We start from the raw sequence: 18,666 nt of genomic DNA on the forward strand, positions 1-18,666 counted from the left end.
GGCTTAAATTTCAATGATAACCACATGTCAAATTGAAGCAGCAAAATTCACATTTAGCTCAGCATTTTATCTATTCACTTTTATTATTCCATTTAAATATTCTTTCTTCAACAATCATATTTTTTAAACTTTATCATTTGCTAACAATCATATTTTCTAAATTTGTCTATTTTTAGTGATCAATTTTTTTTCTTTTTTTAAAAAAATTATTTTCCTAATGGTCATTTTTTTTTTTAAAAAAAAAAAAATTGTATTTTTTCTAATTGTCATATTTAAGAAAAAAAAATGAAACATTTAATACGAAATTTCTTATTAACCAACGTATTGTTCTAAATTAAAAGCCTTCAATAGCAAGTTATTAACATTAAAGGTTCTTAAATGATGCATTTATTAAAGGCATTATTGACGGGTCCAGTCATATTCGTCATGGAGAGGATCCGTTTCCGGTCAATTTTATTGACAGGTCCGGTCATATTAGGCAACCAGCAAGCATTTAATTGGCAAATTTATTCAATTACAATAGCATTTAATTTTATTAGAGGAGAGATAAAAGAATTATTTTTTTATTAATATATGATATATATTGTTGAGCTACTTGCTGAGCATAGTAACTAGCTGCCACTTCTAACTCAAAAGTTTAAGTTAACGAACTTAAGTCTACTTAAATATATTAATTAATTTTTATTTTTTATTTTTAATAGTTTATCAATATGAGATATAAAGCTCACAAGTTCAACATGGTCTTTGGAGGATACAATGGCAAGTGGGTTTTGTTCTTCAGAGAATCTGGTATTGGGTTTTAAAGGTTTGGGTGTTGGGATCCATTAGATTGGGTTTCGGAGGAAAGGTGGAAAAGAAAGGTTGGAGATAAGGGATATGATGTCTCTTCTGCTGGTTTGGATTGCTCTTATTCGTCGAGAGAGAGAGAGAGAGAGAGAGAGAGAGTAGAGAGGAAGAAAACGGTAGAGTTAAAAAATAATAATAAAAAATATTTTTTAAAAAATACAGAATAAAACAAATAATATGTTGCAATTTATATTAAAAAATAAATAGGTAAAATAGAGATGAAAGTCTTTTTATTGGCTAAAATAGCTCTTGTCGCGTTGGAGATGCTCTAATATGAGAGGTTTAGAGCATATATTGGACTCTTGGAGATATTCTTCAAGCATTGCTTGTCATTTCTCTTATCCATTTCTTTCTTTCTGTATTTCTTATATTTACACATGCAATTCTAATTCTCTTATCCATTTCTGTATTTCTGGCAGCGCCTCTCATCCACAATAACCAAAATCATGGCATTTCAAGGCTATCGAGTACTCCTAGGCCTCCTGCTCTTTCTTGGCTCATTGATTGATAATAGCATTGCTGTTACACCAAGCCATCACACTGCTTCACTCAACCGGAGCAGTTTCCCGGCCGGTTTCATTTTCGGGACGGCAACATCGTCTTACCAGGTAAGTCCTGCATGGGTTTCCTACGTGTTTGTATGATCATAGGGTTCCATAGTATCCTGCGATCTCAAGCCAATTTGTTGTTGAAATTCCAGTATGAAGGTGCAGCAAATGAAGGTGGCAGAGGACCAAGTATATGGGATACTTACACCCATAAATATCCAGGTCTCTCCCAGCTGATCTCTCTCTCTCTCTCTTTCTCTCTGTTGAAAATAAAGTATGAGTCAATGAAGATATATAGATATATACCAAAGTCACAATGACTTGAGATCGAAGCCCGTAGAAATAAGTACAGTTGAACTTAAAATCACTGTTTCAATATCATGTTAAATTATCATTTATTTAAAAAGTAAAGTATTGAGGTGCGCAATAATGTTACTTTACTCACTTTGATGGCTTTTAAAACGTGCCTTGCGGGGTGCGATTTCGAATGCCATAAAATGATTTGGTTTTCATCACTAAACACCAATTGGTTTTTAGATAGATGATCAAAGGACCAATCGATCCAACAAATAGCTAGTATCAGAGCCAGAGTCATGGGTTCAAGTTGCAGGAGTGTCATGTTGAGGGACAGATTGTTGAGGTGTAACAATGTCACTCTGCTCATTTAGACGGCTCTTAAAACATGCCTTGCGGGGTGCAATTTCGATTAATGCTAAAAAAATACTTTGGCTTCCTGCATTATACACCAATTGATTTTTAGATGAGATGGTCAAAGACCCGACCCAATACAAAGTTAATAAAAAAGAGTCAGTAAAATAATTTAATTAATATCTAAAAAACGAGGCTCAAAGTAGCTAGTGCGTAAAAGATCTTTTATATCTTATGAATATAATATTTCTTTGAAATTGCAGGAAAGATAACGGATGGCAGTAATGGAGATGTAGCCAATGATCAATATCATCACTACAAGGTATAGTGAAGATATTTTAAAAATAAATAAAGATTAAGGAACATATTACTTGTATTTTGATCACATTTCTAATGGTCTAGGCCAGTTTAAGTACTAGCGTGTTCATGACAAATTGATAACGATTTTGTTTTAATATTATATATTATAGGAAGATGTTGGGATTATGAAGAAGATGGGTTTAGATGCATACAGGTTCTCAATCTCCTGGTCCCGAGTGTTGCCAAGTAAGATTCTCGTTTGCATCAATCTCTAATAGAAAAGACAATGAATAAGGTACAAGGTTTTGAAATCAATATTATTTTCCGACCCTTCTATGCAATTATAACAATTTCACTTGGGGTCTAAATTGCAGAAGGAAAGCTAAGCGGGGGTGTGAACAGTGAAGGAATCAAATATTACAACAATCTCATCAATGAGCTCCTGAATAAAGGTTATAAATCAATCTCATAATTCTATCATATGCCATATCCACTTGTCTAGCTTGCGCTTATAATTCACTCCTTTCAATTAATAAATGCAGGTTTACAACCCTTTGTGACACTTTTTCATTGGGATCTTCCACAAGCCTTAGAAGATGAGTATGGAGGTTTCTTAAGTCCTCACATTGTGTAAGTGACTAACTCATGATAATAGCTCTAATCATTACCAAATGCAAACTCTGGGGTTTGCAGCCTAATATATATAATGTAAATTACTTTCCAGTGATGACTTTCGGGATTATGCTGAGCTTTGCTTCAAGGAATTTGGTGACCGTGTAAAGCATTGGATCACACTAAATGAGCCATGGAGCTATAGCGTTGGTGGTTATGTACAAGGGATATTAGCACCTGGTCGATGCTCTAGTTGGCAAAATTTGAACTGCACCGGTGGAGATTCAGGCACAGAGCCATATTTGACTTCCCATTACCAGCTTCTTGCTCATGCAGCTGCTGTTCAAGTGTACAAGAAAATTTATCAGGTTCCATGTTACTCTAAATGATATTCAATATGCATCGTTGTAGTTAGGGGTGGCAATTTGTATTTATATATGAGGTTTGGATTGTGTCGAGGCATGAGTATAAAACTATATAGGTAAATTATAATCCAATTCATTTAAATAATTGACTTAAACATATCAACCTTAACCTGCTAATTTCGGGTTGAGTTCGTAAATTATGTCAAATACAAATTCTTTTTACTCTACTAGTGCATATATAATTGGGAGAATTTCTTAACCAATGTTCATTATGTTTAGACCGCACAAAAAGGCATTATAGGGATTACGCTAGTGAGCCATTGGATGGTGCCATTCTCCGATGCCAAGCACAATCGTAATGCCGCGCTACGTGCCCTTGATTTCATGCTTGGATGGTAACTTTTGCTTAATTTGTTTGATTGGATCCTTTATTTGTAGAATTTGTTATAATTGTTTTTTAATGTTAATTTGAATAAAAATTGTAATTGGGATTGAATGGTTGAAAGCCACCCTTTGACCAATATATATTTAACTTCAAATGATCAAATTATACCTCTAAATTGTAATATATTACATGGTTTACTGAAGGTTTATGGACCCTTTGACACATGGTGATTATCCCCATAGCATGCAGTCTCTGGTTGGAAAGCGATTGCCCAAGTTCAGCAAAAAGCAATTGAAGCTGGTAAAAGGATCATTTGACTTCATAGGAATAAACTACTATACTGCCAATTATGCAGCCAACACACCTCACCATAATTCTGGAAATGCAAGTTGGTTGACAGATTTTAGGGCTAATCTTACGAGTAAGTTGATCATACAACACTTTGAACCAATTTTGAGAATAACGTTGGAGGAATTTATTGTATTCAAAATTAATATAACAAAGTTTTCTTATATGCCTTAATTTTTTCAACTCAATTTTTATATGTTTTTTGTGGATCTATACTTATGACTAGATTGCGCTTTTTTGTTGTGGCAGCTCAGCGCAACGGGATTCCCATTGGTGCTCCGGTATGTGCTAAATAAATCTATATTTCTTTTTTGGTATATTGAAAGTAAAAATGTCCACATACAGTAGAAGACATATAATATTTGTTGGTCTTATTGACCTTACCCACACACACACAAAAGAAAGGGTTTATAAGCAAATTCTCAAATAATGACCTTCCATTGATCTCTACATCGCAAGCAGGCTGGTTCAGATTGGCTCCATGTCTATCCTAGAGGATTTCTGGATATTTTGCTTTACACAAAGAAGAAGTATCATAATCCACTAATCTACATTACTGAGAATGGTAATTTGTTTTTTCAATTATATATTTTCACTTAACTTCATGGGAAATGGCCGGGCGTCATTATTTTGAATCTAAATATCTACAATTATATTGTAGGGATTGATGAGGCTGATAATGCAACCTTGTCCCTGAAGGAAGCTCTTGTGGACAACCAAAGAATTGAGTATTACCATAGCCATCTTTGGTATCTTCGCAAGGCTATTAAGTAAGTGCTTTTATATATATATATATATATTCTGATTAAACTCAAAGGGGTTAACATAAGTGGTGAAGACATTAGAATTTGGTGGCAAAACCATCAATCTAAAGTTTAAATCCCCTTGGATGCAAACAACTCATTGGATCCACACCCCTGGCAAAACCATATTAATTTAAGCGATTCATGTGTTGGAGATCATTCACAGATTTGAGATTTATCTTTCAATGGTGGGTACACAGAGTTGCTCTTGTACAGTTCCTCGTAAAAAAAAAAATCTACACTTTGACATGGTACCAAAAAATTACCATTAGATTTTGGATGAATCACCATATCTCTTCTAACAATTTCCAACACCACAAGTGTATCATGCTTGGTTTGACATTTTTTTTTTTTTTGAACAGATATGGTGTAAATATTAAAGGATACTTTGCATGGTCATTGTTGGACAACTTCGAATGGAATTCAGGTTATACAGTTCGGTTTGGCATCAACTATGTAGACTATAAGAACGGACAGAAAAGACACCCGAAGCATTCAGTTCGTTGGTTCAAAAAATTCCTCAAGAAATAGAAATGAAATTATCAATTATGTATTATTGGACCGTTTAATTCCAATCAACAAACTGAAAATATCAGTTCTCCATCTTTTTGCTCTTTTAAATAATGTGATTATTGTTTTTGTAGATGCTAAACGCATATTAAATAATTAAATTTTACGAATTAAATTTTGTTTTATCATGTTGTACCACATGACATGAATATTAGTTTATTAAAAAAATTATAATAAAAGATTTAGTACCAGCTGGTAACCCATTCCGACCATTTTATTTGCATTGTTTATTTCTTTTACGAGTAATTTTAGGTGGCTTACTTATATCCTATTAAAAATAATGTGGCTATTAAAATTACCATTGAACTTTTGATTGATCATTATTGAATTTTGATCAAATAATAATTTTAATAACCATATCATTTTTAATATGACACAAATAGACTACCTAAAATTACTTTTCATTTACAGCCTTAGTGTACAGTGCAAGAGAGCATGTCTTGGGCACGTAAAAAGGAGTTGAATTGGACAAATGATGGACAGTCTATCCCACTAAAATTACTAAACTGCCCTTCACTCCAACGCACTCCCAAAACTCTGGGCAGAAAAAAATATATTTCTTGGGAGAAAAAAATTAATTTTAGAGGAACTTTTTTTTTTTTAGAGGAATTATCTCATAAAAACATATATTTTTGGGTCATTTTTAAAATTTCAATCAAGTGTATTGGTGCTCTAGAATGGTGAATCAGAAAGTTGTGTAGATTCAAGCTATGGGAAAAAACAAGAAAAAAAAAAATGAAATTGCAAATGAGAGAAGGAAGAAAGTAGCGAGAGGAGTAATATGGTACAAGTTATTCTTATGTCATTTTTGTATCCCTCTAAGAATGATGTGGCTGTTAAACTCACCATTGAGCTTGTAATTGATCATTATTGAATTTTGATCAAATGGTGATTTTAAAAGCCAGCTTATTTTTATAAGGACCCAAATGTGACACAAGAGAGACTTCTAAAATTACTCGTAGTGAAAGTTTTTAATTTTTTTAGCTTTGTTTGCTTTGTGTTCTAGTGTTTTACTAGAAGTGTGGTTGTAATTAAGTTTGAGAAAGCTGATTAATAGCACTCCATATGATTATATTAGGCATAATTATCAGGTTGCAACAAAAGATCTTGGACCTCTTAATTATTTTTGTGATTTAGAAGTGAATACACAACTATCTTGGTTGTATTACAAAATTCTCCTTCTGTTAGTACGTCACTGACCAAAAAAAAAAAAAAAAAAGAGTAAAGTAAAATGGTGCATTGCCAATTAGTTAATTGTAGTCTATGCAGAAGTGCAGCTCTAGAGCTGAAAGCGACAAAGCGACAATCCCACCAAAAAAAAAAACAAACAAATTGAAGGGTATTTTCAGTTCTTCTTATTCTTCAAGTGTCTTCGATCTTTTATATATATATATATTCCAGTATGAAGGTGCTGCAAAAGAAGGCAGTAGAGGACCAAGTATATATCTGGGGCACCTACACCCATGAGTAACCAGGTTTCTCTCTCTCTCTTCAATGAAATCAAAGTATATATTATTGCCTTATAATTGCACTAAATATTAGTGGTTTGAGTGAAAGTAAAGATGAAAAATCCCTGTTTTTTTTTTTTTTTTTTTAACAAAAAAAAAAAAAACTTTCCAAAATTGATATGGGAGTTGAAATAACAATCCAAAATCAATTCAGGAAAAACATTATTATCTTCTTCCAACAGAAATTAAAACTAAGAAAATGAAGGAAATATTGAATGAAAAAGGCAAGACTTGCCAATATAAGGTTTTTGAAAATTGTAACTATTCATGCCCAGCGATTGCAAAGTGGTGAGTCACTTGTTTGATATCATTTTTTTTTTTCCTTTTGTCGCTAACGAGCCCCATAATCTTATAATTTCTGTATATATATATAATTGAATTTAATATGTCCTTGGCATAGTTTGAGTTTAAGTACTGTTGTTGTTCTCTTGTTTTACAGGTCGAATTAAAGGGGCCGGGGAGGATGTTCTCCATTGCCTAGCTTCCTATTGCTAATTGATAAGAGAAAAAAGAAAAGAAAAGAAAAAAAATTGAAGATAAATTCTTAATTGAATATGGACCAAAATTTCCATATGATGGGATTAAAATTCCCTATAATTTTAAAGAAATTATAAATTCTCGAATTATGGAATTCAGGTCATTCCTTGCAACAACTTGAAAAATGCTAATTAATCATTAAAAAGGTGCCGTGTTACCGAGTCCTAGTCGTTGCATTAATGTGGTTTGTTTCTCGGCTTCACTTGCACAATGTGCGAGCACTTCTAATTGGTTATATCCATCCCTGACCATAATGAATGGAGTATGAAGGGGCCAGTCAGTAAAGCGGCTTGGGTTCTTGGTCGGTTCCCGTACGTGTGGCTCCACCCCTAAAGAGAAGGAATAAGAAAAGCAACTGGCATCTTTTGTCGTCTTCACAGAATTTTTCATCTGAATGACTTTTAATGGGTGGCATATTAACAATGAAACTTGAGTATATTTTCATCAATTTCTTGCTCTTTATGTTGTAAAAATATTGAGTAAAAAGTTATCTTTTTATTTTCTAAAAAATAAATGTCTTCGAAAGTAAAGAAGAAGCATTTTTAGAGGAAAATTCTTTTTGACTACTTCAATAACATGTCATCTTTCTAATAGAGGGCATTTTCCAAACCATTCAATGCGCTTTAATTTCATAATTTGAGAATTTATAATTTCTTTAAAATTGTATGATGGTGGTGAGGAGTAATTAAGTACTAGTTTTAGTAAATAAATAAAAATCCTTTACAATCCCCTAAATATAATGTTAACTTAAGATGGAATTAATTAATTGCAGGTAGGTTAACGGATGGAAGCAACGGAGATGTAGCCATTGATCAAGATCACCGCTACAAGGTATATCGTACGTGGTCATCGATAAGAAAAATTCAGTATTTAATTTATCAACTCCTAATTACATTTCCCTTTCCCTTTTTTTCCTAGGAAAAAAAAAAAACTCCTAATTACCAGCTATGTATAGATTTTCGCATTTCAACTTCTTTTAGATTATTAGGGCCCATTGTGTTTGTCACATTATGCATTTTCTAATTTCTTGAGCATATATCACATATCTAAGACAACTAAAAAAATATATATTTTGATCAGAATTTCTGTAACTTGTTTTTGTTTTTGTGATTATATAAATATTACAGGAAGATGTGGGAATTATGAAAGAGATGGGTTTAGATGCATACAGATTCTCAATCTCATGGTCTCGATTGCTACCAAGTAAAACTCTGGTTTTTATTAATCTGAACTTTCTCACATAAAAATGGAAATTATCGAGTATAATTAAGTTTGCCTGGAATGGCTAAATGTTTTATGTCACTTTTCTTTTTTTTTTTGGTTAAATTGATCACTATTTATTTTAAAAATTTAAACCAATGAAAAATGGTGAATTTAATAATTTAATTAATATCTTAAGCACAATATCCTCCGAAGCATGAGCTCAAATTCTTCCTTATTAAGTGATCAGGTCCAATGCATGAATATTTAATTAATATTATAGGTGAATAACAAAAATAAGGTTCAAACTTAAGACTTTAATTTGTTTTGAAATATATTGAATTACCACTTATTTCAAAAGCTTAAATTGATAAGAAATTATGAATATAATAATTTAATTAATATTTTAGCATATATTCCTATCAATCTTACTTTGGAGCTCTAAAAATATTAGAAGGAAAGCTAAGTTGGGGTGTTAACAGGGAAGGAATCAAATATTACAATGACATCAACAATGAGCTCTTAGCAAAAAGGTCATGATTTATTCTTAATTAATTAATTCCATTTCGTGTCATCTACTTCTCATGAGCTCATAATTAATTCACTCGCTATAATTTGCTAATGACTAAATGCAGGTCTAAAGCCCTTTGTGACACTCTTCCACTGGGATCTTCCCCAAGCCTTGGAAGAGGAGTACGGTGGTTTCTTAAATCTTCACATTGTGTAAGCATCTAATGCATGATATTAGAATGGGGCAGCCTTTTAATTTTAAATTATTAATACAATAATATTTTATATTAAATGTCAAAAAATGAATTTAAAAATCATTCTTCTAACTTTATGAGATGTAAAATTATTAATCAATATTTTATGTTCAAGTTTTATTAATTTATTATTCTCAATATATAGATAATATGGCTAATTCATTTCTTGTAAAATAGTTGATTGTGACTAAGATTTAATGAGTTGTGTACTAAAATCAACGGCATATATGGTGATAATAAGCAATCATATATAACTCATAAAACCAAAAAGCAAAATATTAGAAATGGTGGAAGAAAATAAGAGAAAAAATAAGTACAAATCCAAGAGAAGGAATAGATTAAAAAAAAAAAAAAAACTGTCGGGCCCCATGTGACTTGATTCAAGTCACACGTCAACAATGATAAATAGATGTACGATGTAATGTGATGATCTAAATAGTTTGGATATTTTTGCATGTATATGTATGTAGGGATGATTTTTGGGATTACGCTGTGCTTTGCTATAAGGAGTTCGGTGATCGTGTCAAGCATTGGATCACTCTAAATGAGTCATGGAGTTACAGCTATGGTGGTTAAGCAAGTGGAGTGTTAGCACCAGCTCGATGTTCTGGTTGACAACATCTAAATTGCATCACGGAGATTCCGGAACAGAGTCATATTTAGTGTCACACCACCAGCTTCTTTCTCATGCCGCCGCCGTTAAAGTTTACAAGCAAAAATATCAGGTTCCACATAAAAACAACTCTTTTTCATTGGCCATGAATTGGCTTGAGTACTCGTGTCTTAATTAACAAAATTTTTTACTTTGCGCGGGTAGCACAAAAAGGCGTTGTAGGGATAAAGTTGGTGTCACACTGGATGGTGCCACTCTCTGGCACAAGGCACCACCACAAGGCTGCGCTAAGAGCCCTTGGTTTCATGCTTGGATGGTAAGTTTGATTCTTTGATGTTATGTATGCCTTTCACCAAAACCTATTTTAGACTACAGATCTTAATTCGTGTCTACATGTCGGGTTCGGATCATGTCAAGTCAGGTTAGATTTGCTCTAATCTGATCATTTTAATTAAACAGGTTAAACTCTTCAATTATAACCCGCTAATTTCTTATTAGATTCAGGTTGGGTTCACGAGTTGTGTCAAAAATTGATAGCTCAAAATGTTATGTGTTGGGTTTTAATCATGTTGAGACATGGGTAATATAAGATTAATTCTATAAGTCAAACCAAATCAACCCACTCAATTAAACAAATCAAGTCCTTCAATAATAACTCGCTAATTTTTTGTGAGACTTATTAAAAATTGCCATCCTTATTAATTTAGACATATCTTTTTAATTATTTACCATTTGAGCAAGATTTATGGGTGCAGGTTTATGGAGCCCTTGACCAATGGTGAGTATCCACATAGCATGCGATCTCTTGTTGGGAATCAAGTGCCCAAGTTTAGCAAAGAGCAATCCAAAGTGGTAAAGGGGTCATTTAATGCAAGAAATGCAAGCTGCTTGACAGATCCCCGTGTTAATCTTTCAAGTACAATCTCCACGCTTAGAGATCTTTGATTTTAATTTGTTTTCTCTTTTGCAACTCATGTTAATTAACTACTTTTTCTTTTTCCTTTTTTATTTTTATTTTATTTTTATTTTTTTGGTGTGGCAGCTCATCGCAATGGGATCCCCATCGGTAAACAGGTTTGTATTGTATAAAATAATTTTTTTTTTTGTTTGGCATTTTCATGGTTATAATTGAACATATATACCTTATAGTAATTGGCACAGGAAGGGGTACATGTACCCTTTTAATGGTGAGTAGAGTACACAACTAAAACTAGAAAATTCTTGAATCCATTTGAATTCCATTTTTGTTTTTGAGAATAAGGCCTCTTAATTTATAGGTGCTATATATACAACTTGTTTTCCTAGTAAAAACATTTCTAAATATATAGGTCATAATTAATTACAGAGGAATGCTTGGTTTCATTAAAAAGTCCATCTTTTGGTCATTTTAATCCTAGGTGGCATGATTCATTTTCCAGAAATCTATTAATTTATTGTTTAAAATATATTAATTTGAAAATGAGTCATGCTACCTAGGATTAAAATGACAAAAAAATAGACTTTTTAATGAAGCCAATCATTTCTCTTAATTATATACTTCTATATATCATGTAAAGAATTTGACTAGACTAGTCTCCAAGAGGTAGCTCAATTAGCTAGGACCACGCTTCATGAAGCGGAAGTCACTAGTTCGAATCTTCCTCCACCTTCTTGCATGGACATGTCAAAAAAAAAAAAAAAAAATTGACTAGATTAGAAAAACTAGAAATAGCTAAAAAGAGGAAATAAAATCATATATATGATAAGAAAAATCTTGGGTCCTATTCCTATATTACATTTGGTCCGATATATCAATCCTTATCCCTTATTTAAAATCTCTATAAAAAAAAAAAGCTAGCTAGTGAAATTGCTTGAGAGGATAATTAAGCATCTCATGGAATCTTCTAATGAGATTACAATATATGTATATAATGAGAAATCGATCACATCACATCACTCATCTTAAAATCTTAAATTTATAAGTTTGAATCCAATTATATTATACAAGAGGAAACTAAGCCACATTTCCACTAATAAACAGAAGAAAAAGAAAAAGAAAAAGAAAAAAAGAAATGCAGGTTGCGAGGCATTATTTATGGATTGAGATGCACAACAATTATTGATTGGTGTATATTATAATTAACTGGATATTATCCAGTTCAAATGAATGAAGATGATTATAATTCTAAATCATAATTTATAAAGATCCACAACAATTAAGGATCAATTTTTATCCATTATTTATTGATTGCTATATATTATAAATAACTTGATATTATCTAGTTCAAATGAACGAGATAATCATAATTTTAAAACATAATTTATAAAGATCCACAGCAATTAAGGATAAATCCTTATCCATTATTTAAAATCTCTATAAAAAAGGATTGCTTGAGAGGATAATTCAGCATCTCACGGAATCTACAAATGGGATTACAATATATGTATATAACGGGAAATCGATCAAATCACATCACTCAACTTAAAATCTTAAATTTATAATTTGAATCCAATTATATTATATTAGAGGAAACTAAACTACATTTCCATTAATAAACAGGGAAACCCAAAAAAAAAACAAAAAAAAAAAGGAAGTTGCTAGGCATTATTTATGGATTGAGATGCACAACAATTATTGATTGTTGTATATTATAACTAACTGTATATTATCCAATTCAAATGAACTGAAAATGATCATAATTTTAAATCACAATCCATAAAGATCCACAGCAATTAAGGATCATTATTTATTGATTGCTATATATTACAAATAACTATATATTATCTAGTTCATTTAATAAACGGAGATTATCATAATTCTAAATCATAATTCATAAAGAGCCACATCAATTAAGGATCAATCTTTATTCATTATTTATTGATTGCTGTATATTATAAATAACTAGATATTATCTGGTTTAAATGATCAAACTAGAGATGATCATAATTTTAAATCATAATCCATAAAGATCCATAATTATCCATTATTTAAAATCTCTATAAAAAGGGCTAGCTAGTGAAATTGCTTGAGAGGATAATTCAGCAAAAGCGGAACGCATGGCATTCGAGAGGTACCTAGTTTTGGGTCTTTTAGTTCTTCATGTCTCATTGACAAACACCATTGCTGTTAGACCAAACCATTACAGTACTGCTTCGCTCAGCCGGAGCAGTTTCCCGGAAGGTTTCATTTTTGGGACGGCATCAGCGTCTTATCAGGTATGCCCCAGATTTCTATATATATATATATAGTTTTTCTGACATTTCTCAAGCATATATATATATATGCATGATGATGTGTGTTGTTTGTAATTCCAGTTTGAAGGTGCTGCAAAAGAAGATGGTAAAGGGGCATCTATATGGGACACTTACACCCATACATATCCAGGTCTCTCTTCTCAAATTAAATGAAATTTTGACTTACAAATACGTATGTTATAGATATTGTGTGGAATAGATTCATCGCTCAAAAGGAGAAAAAAAAATAACAAAACAAAAAGATATATATATATCCCCCAAACCTAAGCAGAGAAATACCCACAAAGGGGTTTTCTTTTAAACGCCGAAGGCAATCAGAATTGTTTAACTCCCTTTTTAATTTTTTTTTTTTTTTTTTTTTTTTCATAACTGAATATTCAAGTTAAAATCTTCAAACTACAACACTAGTTGTCTATATTATGGAGTATGGTGGTGAGGCATATTTGATATTTTTAGTTAATTTAATTTTGACCTCAATTATTAGAGCAGAAAACTCCTTATCTAAATACTATATATTTTGCAATGAAATTGCAGGTAAGATAACGGATCATAGTACTGGAGATGTAGCTGTTGATCAATATCACCGCTACAAGGTATGGTACCATGGTGCACGCACAATATAAAAGAAACAAAGAAAATTAAGAAACTCACATTAACTCCTAGTTGTCAATTAATTTCAAAGATATATATATCCTTGATAATTTTTTAACATTTAATATTCTCTAAATTATTTATGATACAGGAAGATGTTCACCTTATGAAGAAAATGGGTTTAGATGGATACAGATTGTCAATCTCATGGTCCCGAGTTTTACCAAGTAAGTTTCCCATTTCTCATTTGCATCAATCCATTCTTTGTCATAAAAGTTCATACAAAAAAAAAAAAAAAATATGCAACATCTTCCTTTGTGACAGATGGAAAGCTAAGTGGGGGTGTGAATAGGGAAGGAATTAAATACTACAACAACCTCATCAATGAGCTCCTAGCCAAAGGTCATATATATTCTTTTTTTTTTTTTAATTTTTTTTTATAATGGCAAAGATCATAGATATATATGTGCTCATGATTTACGATCTATAGTTAATTAGTATATATAATTGAATGCAGGTGTAAAGCCTTTTGTGACACTCTTCCACTGGGATCTTCCCCAAGCCTTAGAAGATGAGTATGGCGGTTTCTTAAGTCCTCAAATTGTGTGAGTCACGAATTACTTATAAAAATGGTTCTCTATTCACCTCATTAACGGACTTTCACATATTATTAATATCACGATCATTGTTTTAAGTTGAGAACTCATTTTCAAGGGAAAAAGGAAAAGAAAAAAAAACTATATTTACCTCTCAATTTATCACATAATTTATGATGTTCTCTTTAATTTTTTTTTTTTTTTTTTTTTATTTTTTTTAATTTAGTTAATGTACCATACCGATCTAATATTGGGATTACAATGTCCTTTATAAGTGCTTTTGTCCTTTAGAGGCAAAATGGGGACATTGTCGCGTAATAGTAGATTTGTAAGGTACATTATTGAAATTGAAAGATTAAAGGAGATATTGTAAATTGCATGGTTGAATGAAGAAGATAAATTTAGTTTTTCAAAAAATAAAATGAAAATGGAGAACCCAAGATGATGGATGCTAATTAATACTCTTCTGTACTGTTCATACTTGAGATTGCAAACATTTTGGGAGGATCCACATTCGATCAAGAACTTCATTTATTTTCTCTTATGTTTAATTCCACTAAGAGCATTCATAGTGGTTTATGTATATTGTTATGCAAAATGGCTAATCGAAACCCACTTTATCCAATTATCTATTTTTTAAAATTTATTTATATCATTTAAATTTTTTATTTTTTTTATAAGGATTATACTTTTTCTAAAGATCCTACTTTTCAACTTTTTGGAAAAAGATATGTGGAGAGAAAAATAGTAGGAGAAACATTTGAAAAAATAGAGATGTGGAGAGAGAAATAGTATATTAATGAAATATATGTGCGAACAGTGCCAACTACATGTGGTGAATTGTTCAATACGAATACTATTAGAATTGGTTAACATCCATATATTTTACATTTGAGATGCATAGTCCAATGTAGAAGATTTTTTAGTGTTTTGCTTATCTATTTTAAATAAAAATAGGAAATGGTTAACTCATTGTGACTGTCTCTAAGACAGTAATTTATTTTACGTTATTGGCCTGTTAACAATATGAAACATTTTGCAAGTTGGACTCTGTTTAATTTATTGGTTTAGCCTTACAGATCATATAATTGAATGAACTTAAAAATTTCCTTGCTCGAATTAATTATAAATAAGTGGATCAAGCTTGAATTTTTTAGTTGAAAGTGTATTTGGATTTACTAGGATTGGAATACATGTCTCTTATGTTCATTTATGAAATAAAGGGTCAGTTCAGTTTCAATTAAAACTGAACTTAAGCAATTCTTCAACAACTGCACTCTCAAGTCAAGTTCTGAATAAATTTTTTTGTTGTTGTTTATTCTTGTATAAATAAAAGCCATGATTTTCGGGACTATGCTGAGCTTTGCTTCAACGAATTTGGTGATCGAGTGAAGAACTGGGTTACCATAAATGAGCCAACGTCTTACAGTTTAAGTGGTTATGAAGGCGGGTCATTTGCACCAGGTCGATGTTCTGATCGGAATAATTGCGCTGCCGGAAATTCTAGCACGGAGCCATATTTGGTGATACACCACGAGCTTCTTGCTCATGCAGCCGCCGTTGAAGTGTACAGGCAAAAATATCAGGTTCTATATATAAATTGAAATCAAAATGTTTATTGTATATCGTAAATAATATTCACCATGTGTCAATTATAGATAAGTGATGGAAAATTATTTCATATTATAATCATAAATAATGTGAATTACCACACTTTTATCCAACTACTATTTCATGCCACTAAAATGTTAAATATTTGTAGGCAAAACAAAAAGGGTGTATAGGGATAGTGCTAGTAGCAAGCTGGGCGGAGCCATACTCTAACACTAGGCAAGATCGTAATGCAGCACTCCGAAACCTTGATTTCGTGTTTGGATGGTAAGTGATCCTTCAATTTTTTTTTTTTAGGTAATATTTTACTATTTTTTTATTACTATATATATATATAAGTAAGCTTTATTGAAAACCTAATAAATAAAATAGAGAACATAAGGATACTGCAATATGGCACTACGACCCCTCAAATAGAGAGAATAGAATTCTCGAAGCTTCAAAATTTTATTTTATTATCTATTTAAAAGAAACTCATTGTAGATTATCACATTAGCTTGTGAATAATTTTATAGTAAAATTATTGTAGGTTAATGGACCCTTTGACAAATGGTGACTATCCACGTAGCATGCAATCTCTTGTCGGAAACCGATTACCCAAGTTCTCAAAAGAGCAATCCAATATTCTAAATGGGTCGTTTGATTTTATTGGATTGAACTACTACACTACTAGTTATGCAGCCAATGCACCTCAACCCAATGCTGTAAATGCAAGCCACACAACAGATATGTGTGTTAATCGTTCAAGTAAGTACATGCTACAAACTCAACGCTCGATGTTTTACGATTGCCATATAATTAAATTGATGTTGAAGTAAAAATTAGCACTTAATTTGTTTTAACAAGTACTGATTAAATATTTGATTTCATGGTCACTCATCAAATTATATAATAGTCGTATAACAGTTTACTATATAGTATTTCTTTTGATATTATGATTATAATTGGTTATGAAACTAATAAGAATTTGACTTGATGTGGCTGCAGACGAGCGAAATGGCATTCCCATTGGTCCAAAGGTGTGTACCAAATAAATCAATCCCTTTCCATGTACTTAATTTAATTGAAGATACAATATTGTACTAACTTGCCTATATATATATATGCTGCAGGCTGCTTCCGATTGGCTCTATGTGTATCCGAGAGGAATACACAATATTTTGCTATACACAAAGAGAAAGTATAATAATCCGCTAATTTACGTCACCGAGAATGGTAATTAAATTCTCAATACCATAATTAAGAATATATAATATGGTACTTATATTTCCTTTAAAGCTAATTAATTAAGATGATCCCCATATCACAGGAATTGATGATGCTTCATTGTCGCTGGAGGAAGCCTTTGTGGACAAGCATAGAATTGATTATTTCTATCACCACCTTAAGTACGTTAATAAAGCTATCAAGTAAGTGCTTTAACTACACACTCTATCTCTTTATATATATATATATATATATATATGAGTTTTCAACAAAATTTAAATTTATTTGGGTTTTCTCTTTTGTATAGGCATGGAGTTAATGTGAAAGGATACTTTGCGTGGGCACTAACGGACAACTTCGAATGGATTAATGGTTACACCTTTCGATTTGGTATGTACTATGTGGATTACAAGAACGGGTTGAAAAGACATCCAAAACTGTCAGCCCATTGGTTCAAAAGCTTCTTGAAGAAATAGAGTGTGTGTGCAGTGCAGTAGTCATTTATTTCGATTAGGTTTCGTTGTGTCTGTCACTATTGCTATTTGATGGGTTTGTCACGTAGCATACTTTATTTAATTATCCTTGTTGCTTTAGGAGTGGGTCTCATTGACGTTAAGTCAAACTATCTTTATTGCTTTAAGAGTCTTAGGTAGTCCGAACTCATTTTACGTATTGGACTATATTTACCTTTGTTGCTTTAAGAGTCATAGGTCAGTGTAAAGTCCTTTTACGTATTGGACTATATTTTCTGCTGTAATTTTAGTCTTTAAATACTGCATTGCTATGGAATAAAAGGTAGTCAAGAATTTGTTCAAACTTTATGTTTATATTTATAGAAACACAAGCTCCTCTGATTGATTAACCAAGGAGGTACCGCTAGAGTTGTTTTTTTTTTTCCTTAATTTCTCTACAATAGGGAAGTCAAGGAAGGGCAATCCTTATAAATTTTCAGTTCATAAACCAATTACACGTTCGGAGTCCCGAGCACGTAACAAAGTAGTATCAGAGCCAGACATGTCAGTCCAATGGTTGGAACGGCTGGGGTCTGAGATTCGCGATATGCAAGAATTAATTCACGGATTGAGTGCACAACTCATGAAGGAAGTAATTCAAGGGGTAAGTGCAGAGATTAAGGGGGTACTGTCCGAAAAGATGAGTAGTGAAGAGTCGTCTTCCTCTAAATCTGGCAAAAATAAGGGGGCCATTGGCACATCGCATGGGTCAATAAATTCAAAATTGGCTAAATTAGAGTTTCTACGCTATGATGGGACTGAAGATCCAACTAGTTGGATTTGTCGGATTGAGTAATATTTTAAATTTCAACGTACCGAAAAGCAGAATAAGGTAATGTTAAGCCATATTTTTAAGGAGGACGTAATAA

General features: G+C 31.9%; 2 protein-coding genes and 1 pseudogene across 2 annotated transcripts; all 3 read left to right on the plus strand.

Annotated features, from left to right (window-relative positions):
* The first annotated feature begins 1,274 nt into the window (after positions 1-1,274).
* LOC132163340 (beta-glucosidase 12-like) lies at positions 1,275-5,386 on the plus strand. The gene is made up of 13 exons (XM_059573591.1): positions 1,275-1,454; positions 1,547-1,616; positions 2,306-2,364; positions 2,513-2,588; positions 2,717-2,794; positions 2,885-2,972; positions 3,067-3,322; positions 3,599-3,714; positions 3,908-4,125; positions 4,302-4,333; positions 4,515-4,617; positions 4,714-4,822; positions 5,218-5,386. The coding sequence occupies exons 1-13, from the start codon at positions 1,293-1,295 to the stop codon at positions 5,384-5,386; spliced, it is 1,536 nt and encodes a 511-aa protein (XP_059429574.1). The 5' UTR covers positions 1,275-1,292.
* Positions 5,387-6,206: 820 nt separating this feature from the next.
* On the plus strand, positions 6,207-10,992 carry LOC132163723 (beta-glucosidase 24-like; annotated as a pseudogene).
* Positions 10,993-13,072: 2,080 nt separating this feature from the next.
* LOC132163490 (beta-glucosidase 12-like) lies at positions 13,073-17,878 on the plus strand. Its single transcript, XM_059573796.1, has 13 exons — positions 13,073-13,242; positions 13,342-13,411; positions 13,816-13,874; positions 14,024-14,099; positions 14,197-14,274; positions 14,390-14,477; positions 15,805-16,054; positions 16,231-16,346; positions 16,609-16,826; positions 17,067-17,098; positions 17,192-17,294; positions 17,389-17,488; positions 17,593-17,878. Exons 1-13 carry the CDS (start codon positions 13,084-13,086, stop codon positions 17,759-17,761), a joined length of 1,518 nt encoding a protein of 505 aa, XP_059429779.1. The 5' UTR covers positions 13,073-13,083; the 3' UTR covers positions 17,762-17,878.
* Positions 17,879-18,666: the final 788 nt, after the last annotated feature.

This window comes from Corylus avellana, chromosome ca10, assembly GCF_901000735.1.
Source record: "Corylus avellana chromosome ca10, CavTom2PMs-1.0".
Classification (NCBI taxonomy): Eukaryota; Viridiplantae; Streptophyta; class Magnoliopsida; order Fagales; family Betulaceae; genus Corylus; species Corylus avellana.